Source organism: Cherax quadricarinatus, chromosome 65 (assembly GCF_038502225.1).
Source record: "Cherax quadricarinatus isolate ZL_2023a chromosome 65, ASM3850222v1, whole genome shotgun sequence".
Lineage (NCBI taxonomy): Eukaryota > Metazoa > Arthropoda > Malacostraca > Decapoda > Parastacidae > Cherax > Cherax quadricarinatus.
Genome location: NC_091356.1, coordinates 8154993 through 8164688, shown reverse-complemented (window position 1 = coordinate 8164688; position 9696 = coordinate 8154993). Strand labels below are relative to the sequence as shown.

Genomic DNA, 9696 nt, shown 5'->3' with positions numbered 1-9696 from the left:
GTGAGGCTACAGATAATACAGGTTAAGAGAGAATCGGAAAGATAAGGTGTACATTTCAGAACGCAGTGTTAAGTGTACAGTAGAGGTTTGTGGGTATAGGAGAGTGGATGCAAGTGGCAAGAGGAGTAGTTGGTGAAATGAGGGTAGCGAGGGAGAAAAAGCTAGCATATGACAAGTTTTACAATGTAGAAGTGATATACAGAGGAGTATACGGAAAGGAAAAGAGGTTAAAAGAATAATAAAGGAGTGAAAAAAGATATCCCATGAAAGAGTAGGTGAGGCTTTATCAACAACTTTTCTGAGAATAAGAAAAAGTTTTGGAGTTAGATTAATAAGTTGAGAAAATCTGAGAAACAAATTCAGTAGCTTAAAGCAAAAGAAGGGAGATGTTAGATGGGGAGGTGGAGGAAATATTTTGAACTGTTAAATGATCATCAACGGAAGGAGTGATTTCATGCACTGGGCAGGGAGGTATAACATCTTGTAGGAGTGAGCAAGAGTCAGATGTAAGTGGAGATGCGATGTTTGAGAACCATATGTGGTACTGATATTAATCAAAGAATTCGGAGCTGGAGATATACACCCCTCCATGCACACAGGATATATGCGCTGAGAGGCGAGTATCACTCATTGTATATACACCGAAATGTTACTTTATTTCCTATATTAAGGACAAAGTATCCTTGACTAGTAGCGAGCAGACTACATGCAGCTTTAATGACCCTCATGTGGTTGATACGCTCTAAACCCCATTTACCAACCAGCCCTCCACGTATATGTACTCAGTGCACACACGTAAGGACAGACATACACATCAGAAAAAAATAATGGAAATTGTTATTATGTGTATAAATAGCTCGTGACCTTGAGATAGCAACTAGCTATCTCAAGTTTAAAAGTATAAGTTCTGGTAGCATGTGGATTTTTATCTTGTAATATATTTAGTAATTTTATACACTCTTAAGAAAAATGTAACTTGATATATAGCAAATGCACATAGAATTTTTATTTCATATTTAACTAAAAAAATACTTTATATGCAATGCATGTTCATGGTTTCGAAAACTAATTGTGCTTCTTCTTCATGTCGAGTCGATATATTCATATGTACATTTATACATAAAATACAATAGGGAGTAAAACAACATAGATAACTCAGAGCTACACCTCGAATACTTCGTCCAGCTCCCCGGCGGTGGGCAGCGTGCCCAGAATGCTGCAGGCATTTCCTCTCTGGATCACAACACTGAGTCTCTGAAAGAGGAAGCTGGCCGCCCTGTGGTCCTTGGTTTCTATGATGAGCTTTTCACCCAGCTCTTTGAGGAACTTAGAGCACATTTGTCCCACGCTCCAAGGGTCTCCAACCCTATTGAGATGAAGTTGTAGCAAGGGGAAAGGTCTTTATATTTGCGAGTCGTCTGGGTCTCCTTGTGGCTGGCAGCTCCACCCCCTTCCACTATGGAGTAAGGGAAGTAGGTGTCTGCCAATGTGGCGGCAAAGGTGTAGTCCCAGGCAATCTGCTTTCCATCCTTCCAGGGTAGCATAGTGGCTCCATCAGGACGCTTTTGATTTCCGTCAGACCTCTGCACTTGGGGTTCCCGTTGAGTTGGGGTTTGACAAGGTTAGGTTAAGGATTCCTAGCTTTATTGAGAAGCTATTTACAGGTTAAGGATTCCTAACTTTATTGTCAAGCTAAGAGCTGTTACCTACATCAGCTTATTTGAAAGCATTTTTATTGTTATGAGACATACAAGTAGGAAACAGGATGAAGTTGGAGCCATCTGTGGGCCAGCATTTTCATTTGATCAACTGACTTTATCTCTTTGACATCATTATTCTGTACGAATGTTTTCCATAATCGAGTTATCCTGGGTATATATGATCTCAAATGGAGTGATGTTCTGGAGAAGGGTACAGCCAGAGTGAAGTTGCTGCTTTCTGCCCGTCTTGTGGCATAAAAGCTTGTTTCATGATGTCCTCGAAGTGGATCCAAGTGTGGTACTTTGACAATATTGGCCTTGTACATAACAGTAAGGCCACCCACATCCCTCCTATGTTGAAGGCTCTGCTGAAATGACAGATCTATCCAGGATGGGTCCAGGCGAGAGATGAGACGTCTTGCTCTGTTCTCTACTCTGTCAAGCAGTCGCAGATGAGAGGGGGGGGGCAGGCAAACCAAGAAAGTGGAGCATACTCAAGGTGTGAGCGTACTTGTGCCTCGTACAGAATCTTGCAACTGTCTCTCTCTCTCTCTCTCTCTCTCTCTCTCTCTCTCTCTCTCTCTCTCTGTATTTTGGGCACACGCCCCAGCTCTGAGAAGCTGGATGAGATTTTCGCCTTATAATCGGTGATACACACGTAACAACATGTACTATATATATATATATATATATATATATATATATATATATATATATATATATATATATATATATATATATATATATTTTATTTTATTTTTTTAATAAATTTTAACTTATGATACATTTAATTAAATTTAGGAAAAGGTAAAATAAATTACGTTCATTACCGCAAGGTTATATGAGGTCTCTAAGTTAAGTTTGCGTTCAGTACCGCTGAGTATAAAAGTTTACATAAACAGGTCTCATAGTCGACACCTCCGTCTGAGGTCACCAGCTGTGAGCCAGCTCTCTCTTATTATTGTTTGTAGTAGTAGTAGTGGTGGTGGTAGAAATACTAGTAGTAGAAGTAGTAGTAGTAACAGCAGTAGTAGTAGAAGTAGAAGTAGTAATAGTAGTAGTAGTAGCAGTAGAAGTGGGGGTGATAATAGTATTTGTAGTAATAATGGTATTGGAAATAGTATTATTAATAATACTATATATTTGTCAGGAAGCGCTAAATATTGAGGGGTCATACAGTGCTTAGGGAAAGGGAGGTAATCAGATTTTATTTTAGAAACGAGAAGGTAGCTCCATCTGCTTGGATCAAGAGCTCTTCTCAGAATGGAGAGGAGTTAGAGACATGAGTGCACACAGATAGATCCATATCTCAGAGATAATGTTATCTGGTAACTTGATATCTTGAGAAGATTAAAAGTCACAATACCAACGCTGCAATAAGTCACAATACTGTGCGTGCAATAAGTCACAATACCGTGGCTGAAACAAGTCACAATACCGTGGCTGCAACAAGTCACAATACCATGGCTGTAACGAGTCACAACACGGTGGATGCAAATAGTCACAATACCGTGTATGCAACAAGTTACAATACCGTGGCTGCAACAAGTCACAATACTTTGGCTGCAACATGTCACAATATCGTGGATGCAACAAGTCACAATACCGTGGATGCAATGAGTCACAATACCGTGGCTGCATTAAGTCATAATACCATGGCTGCAACAAGTCACAATACCATGGCTGCAACAAGTCACAATACCATGGCTGCATTAAGTCATAATACCATGGCTGCAACAAGTCACAATACCGTGGCTGCATTAAGTCATAATACCATGGCTGCAACAAGTCACAATAGCGTGGCTGCAACAAGTCACAATACCATGGCTGCAACAAGTCACAATACCATGGCTGCAACAAGTCACAATACCATGGCTGCAACAAGTCACAATACCATGGCTGCAACAAGTCACAATAGCGTGGCTGCAATAAGTCATAATACCATATCTGCAACAAGTCGCAATACCTTAGTTGCAACAAGTCACAATAGCCTGCCTGCAACTGGTCACAATATCATGGCTGTAACAAGTCACAACACTGTGGCTGTAACAAGTCACAACACTGTGGCTGTAACAAGTCACAACACTGTGGCAGTAACAAGTCACAACACTGTGGCTGTAACAAGTCACAACACTGAGGCTGTAACAAGTCACAACACTGTGGCTGTAACAAGTCACAACACTGTGGCTGTAACAAGTCACAACACTGTGGCTGTAACAAGTCACAACACTGTGGCTGTAACAAGTCACAACACTGTGGCTGTAACAAGTCACAACACTGTGGCAGTAACAAGTCACAACACTGTGGCTGTAACAAGTCACAACACTGTGGCTGTAACAAGTCACAACACTGTGGCAGTAACAAGTCACAACACTGTGGCTGTAACAAGTCACAACACTGTGGCTGTAACAAGTCACAACACTGTGGCTGTAACAAGTCACAACACTGTGGCTGTAACAAGTCACAACACTGTGGCTGTAACAAGTCACAACACTGTGGCTGTAACAAGTCACAACACTGTGGCTGTAACAAGTCACAACACTGTGGCTGTAACAAGTCACAACACTGTGGCTGTAACAAGTCACAACACTGTGGCTGTAACAAGTCACAACACTGTGGCTGTAACAAGTCACAACACTGTGGTTGTAACAAGTCACAACACTGTGGCTGTAACAAGTCACAACACTGTGGCTGTAACAAGTCACAACACTGTTTACCTGGAGTTTACCTAGAGAGAGTTCCGGGGGTCAACGCCCCCGCGGCCCGGTCTGTGACCAGGCCTCCTGGTGGATCAGAGCCTGATCAACCAGGCTGTTGCTGCTGGCTGCACGCAAACCAACGTACGAGCCACAGCCCGGCTGGTCAGGAACTGACTTTAGGTGCTTGTCCAGTGCCAGCTTGAAGACTGCCAGGGGTCTGTTGGTAATCCCCCTTATGTGTGCTGGGAGGCAGTTGAACAGTCTCGGGCCCCTGACACTTACTGTATGGTCTCTTAACGTGCTAGTGACACCCCTGCTTTTCATTGGGGGGATGTTGCATCGTCTGCCAAGTCTTTTGCTTTCGTAGTGAGTGTTACTGTGGTTGTAACAAGTCACAACACTGTGGCAGTAACAAGTCACAACACTGTGGCTGTAACAAGTCACAACACTGTGGCAGTAACAAGTCACAACACTGTGGCTGTAACAAGTCACAACACTGTGGCAGTAACAAGTCACAACACTGTGGCTGTAACAAGTCACAACACTGTGGCTGTAACAAGTCACAACACTGTGGCAGTAACAAGTCACAACACTATGGCTGCAAGGATTCTCAATTACGGAAACTCGACATTTCAGCCAGTCCTTGGCTATAATCAAGTATCACAATGGACCAGCACGGTTCCTTGCGTTGTTGCAGTAGCAAGGCAGCAGCAGCGCCAGCAACAGTAGTAGTAATAGCAGTAGCAGTAGTAGTAGTAGCACTAGTAATATCAGTAGTAGAAGAAGTAGTAGTAGTAGTAGTAGTAGTAGTAGTAGTAGTAGTAGTAGTAGCAGTAGCAGTAGTAGTAACACTAATAATATCAGTAGTAGAAGAAGTAGTAGTAGTAGTAGTAGTAGTAGTAGTAGCAGTAGCAGTAGTAGTAGCACTAGTAATATCAGTAGTAGAAGAAGTAGTAGTAGTAGTAGTAGTAGTAGTAGTAGTAGTAGTAGTAGTAGCAGTAGTTGCTGTTTTTACTTTAAATCATCAAATTTTCAAGACATACTTTTGAGGTTGTATCTAGAAATTTGAAATCTAAGGTCACCATCAGATGTCACCTAGGCAACTAACCATCATAGATTCGTCATCAGTGACCGACCTTAAAGAATCCATACAGCAAGAGAATATTTTATTAACTGGGAAAGGCCAGACCCGCAGGCGTCATGCAGCGTCTTACTAACAAGAGCTAAGTTACTTCGAACCAGGAACCCACAGATTGGTAAACAATACTTGCATTGTTTACAGTAAAAGTTTGTTGTATTCGCTTTTTATACACGCTTGTCGACTGGTTGTCACAGTCATCACTTTGTATAACAAACCACGGAACGAGTAGGGTTTGAACCCGTGACGAGTCCTCACAATCATATCATTACGATTTCGTGAGTCATGACATCGTTTAACAGTTATTTAATGGGTTAACGTTACTATATGCTTCAGTCTGTTTCAAGTCATTCACTAAAGTTAAAAGGCTTGTTCAATAAGGTGATTTTCTTCTTCACTGTTGTGGACGGCCATTCACCTAACGTTAGTGTTACAAGTGATTAATGAACTACGCGAGTGTATCGAGAGAGATGAGACACTGATATTGCAATTTCAAAAGCCAATTTCAGAAATAGAAACCATCATTATTTCATGTTTCACCCACAGTAAGACTTCATCATTTTGTTCTAAAGCTTCACTGTGAGTGAAACGTCGCATAATAAACCTTTTCTCTCCCAAATGTTTAAGCCATTTTCTAGCCACTGTGGAGAACCACGACAGTCCATTAATTTAGTGCCCTGGATAGTTGCTGTCTACCAAACTATATACTACCTACTTTTTGCACTCATGGTGTAGGAGAGTAATACCTCCTTAGATGGCTGCTGTCTACCAGCCTACTACCATGATTCACACTTGTGATAGGAGGGCAGTACCTCCCAGGATGGCTGCTGTCTACCAGCCTACTACCATGATTCACACTTGTGATAGGAGGGCAGTACCTCCCAGGATGGCTGCTGTCTACCAACCTACTACCCTTGATTCACACTCGTGTGATAAGAGGGTAGTACCACCCTGGATGGCTGCTGTCTACCTACCAACTATTACTTCTCGCACATACGACAGAATGGTACAACCTTCTTGAGTAATCAATAAGGTCAAGACAGTGAAATTTAAAACTTACGCTTTAAATTATGGATTACACAATACACACATAGCCCGCACATAAGAGAATGAAACTTACGACGTTTCGGTCTGACTGGACAATTACCTAGTGACAATGTGACTTTTCAGTCAATTATGGGTTAGTTTTCAAATGTTTCAATTTTTGTATACTAACATTTATTACTCTTTTTAGTTAGTTTGTGTCATTCAACACTGATTAAATCTTTGTTTTCTAGATGCAGTGGTGGGTAGCAGTGCTGGTGAGTGCTGCAGTGTTGCAGACAGTGCTGGCTAGCAAAATACTCTTCTTGGCACCCATCTCTTCTCGTAGTCACAAAAACTTTTATATGGCAATCATCAATACCTTGGCTGATGATAACAACCAGGTCGGTCTAATGTGATTAATGCAGAGAGAGAGAGAGAGAGAGAGAGAGAGAGAGAGAGAGAGAGAGAGAGAGAGAGAGAGAGAGAGATTAATTTACAGATTTCATTACCTATGAAGTTGTAATTACACTTTCTAATATTGCATGCAGATTTATTTTTGTCATCCCTCTCAAATAACATGTTATGTTGCGTTATCTCCTAAAAAAAATATGTAATTTCAGTTCAGTAACCTGAGAAAGTGTTTGCATGTTAGAATATAAATGTATACAGTTTCACACCATTATTTCTCAAGTTTACTGTAAAATCTTTTTTCTTGTCAGTAATAGTAGACAATGGTTATTCAGTATATTGTAGTAAAGGTAGGCCCTTACATCCATTACCTTGCAAGGTTAGCGTTTACCCATGAATATAATAATAATAATAATAATAATAGTATTATTAGCAATAGTTGTCGTTGTAGTAGTAGCAGTAGTAGTGGAAGTCACATATATGGAGCACTTTGATCTAGTAGGTCACTCAACGATTATAAAAACGTATACACAACGCAGTGAAAACAATGTTAATATCAACGAAAAATAAAAGTATTAAACATAAGCACACAGTTCATATAGATATTATCATATCAAATTCAAGTAACCAGCATGAGTTGAAAGTCATTAGGGTGGGGAGATATTGTCATGTTGCCTGACCAACAACATTTAGGAATGACTATATTGCTCACTGGTCCTCAGCCAGCATTAAAAAATAGAAGAGTATGCCTATCATACTTACACCTGCTTATATTTCTTCTTTTTTGTTTGTACAGGTTACGATAGTGACCCCGATCAAGCCATCAAAGGAACGGAACAATGTTCGTGAGGTGGTCCTGACAGGCGTGGATTTACTGGACAGGACTCCCAATATGTTCACTGGACATAAAATGTCTGCCCCACTCTCACTGTTAAGTGTAACACCGGTTCTGTGTTCTGATGCTCTGGCGAAAGAAGAAGTTCAGAATTTACTGAAAGAAGATTTTGATTTGGTTCTCCTCAGCGTATTTATGTCTGACTGTTTCTTGTCATTGATTTATCAGATGAAGGTAAGTCATGTATCATGTTAAATGTGTGTTTTAATGTGTTAAAGTATTTAGTAAAATATGTAGGTAATGTACATATGTAAACCATAGTTATTTCTACACAGTGATGAAACAGAGAAACACTAATTGTTCATATAATCTTCATTACTTTTATTTTTAGTATTATTGCTATTTCAGTAACCGCGTAGTTTACTATTATGGTATCCTACTTATTCCTTGGCAGGTTCCTTTCGTATACGTGAATCCAGCAGGGCTGATAGGGCCTCTGACATCAATGATAGGTAACCCACGCTTTCCTTCCTATGATGCCTCTCCTATATTGGCCTACAAACATCCTATGACCTTCATGCAGCGAGCAATCAGCACTTTATCCGAGGTTCTCGGTGATTTCCTCATGTCTTATGTTGCGGCCAACAGGTACGTAATTATTTGCGCTTTTTAAATTATTTTTTGTGTTACTACCTGAAGTGTTTCATTTACAATAGCGAAGTATTATGACTGGATAATGGATATGTGGATTATATTGTTAATATAATCATACTGTTGATATTTTTATATGACAATATATTCATACTGTTAATATTTTTATAGGTTGAAAATTTCACGCTTTTGACATTTTCACACTATTGATATTTTCATACTGTTTATAGTTTTATCTAGGCCCACTTAATTTTGTTGTGCATCTTACGTTTTAACATGTTATTTATTAATAAGAGCTTACAGGAACTTTATGTTGTTGCGTCAGAAAATCATCGCATCTACGACTCGGTCTAGGACTGAACCTCGGAAACGAGATAGGAAACATATGACTTGAAACTATTATAAACAAAAACCTTTTGTGCACGGATTGTATCAGTGGGTGCAACTTGCATTGCAGCTCATTTAACCTCCTACAATTGTGTTTTTATTCTGAACTAGAAGCAAACAGGACAAAACGGACGATTCTGTCATGTTGGTCAACAGTAACCATGGTAACAGGAGCAATCTAGCAGTAGAATACAACCCTAGCTGGTTTGGTGGTAATTGTGTATATCTGGAGTATACCTGAAGAGTGTTCCTAGGGTCAACGAAATCGTAATAACACGAATAGAACCAAGCCCAACCCGTTCTATGTTTTGATATGTTCACTAATGAGTTGGATTATGTTAACAGTTGATACACAGGATGTTTAAATGTAAACATAGTTTAGTGAAAGAATACCGTTAAATCACAAGTTATTGTGTCTACTTTAAATCCTCGTTTGACTGTTACTAACAATAATTTATCTCAGTGCGGTAATACACTATTTCCATCAATAATTGACTCCATTTACTACTACCTTCAGGATAGAAGAAGAATGTCGCAAGAGAGGCCTGTGTCCCCCTGACATGCCAAGTCTTTCAGAAATTCGCCTTAATGCTAGTCTTTTATTGATAAACAGGTAGGTATGAACGTGTTTCTTTTTATTATCGTTAATTATATGCAGCATTAAGCCCGTGTAACAGTATTTTCCCTCGCCTGTCTATTTCTTATAGTGTAACAGAGGACTGCTGGGAAGTGGGGCAACCCACTAAGGATTGTAAACAATGACGTTGAATCATTCTGTGAAAGTCAGTAACTGAGTCCTGTCTAAACTCAGTGAAGATGAATATGAAAATCATTACTATATATGAAATATAT

The 9696-nt window shown here is 39.9% G+C and overlaps 1 protein-coding gene across 1 annotated transcript in view; it reads left to right on the top strand.

Moving 5' to 3' along the window:
* Window positions 1-9696, top strand: part of LOC128700509 (UDP-glucosyltransferase 2) — a 41070-nt gene that overhangs the window by 17340 nt on the left and 14034 nt on the right. The window contains exons 2-5 of the mRNA XM_070098921.1: window positions 6815-6964; window positions 7768-8040; window positions 8261-8454; window positions 9362-9457. Of these exons, the coding sequence (XP_069955022.1) occupies window positions 6815-6964; window positions 7768-8040; window positions 8261-8454; window positions 9362-9457 (713 nt within the window). The remainder of the gene's footprint in view (window positions 1-6814; window positions 6965-7767; window positions 8041-8260; window positions 8455-9361; window positions 9458-9696) is intronic.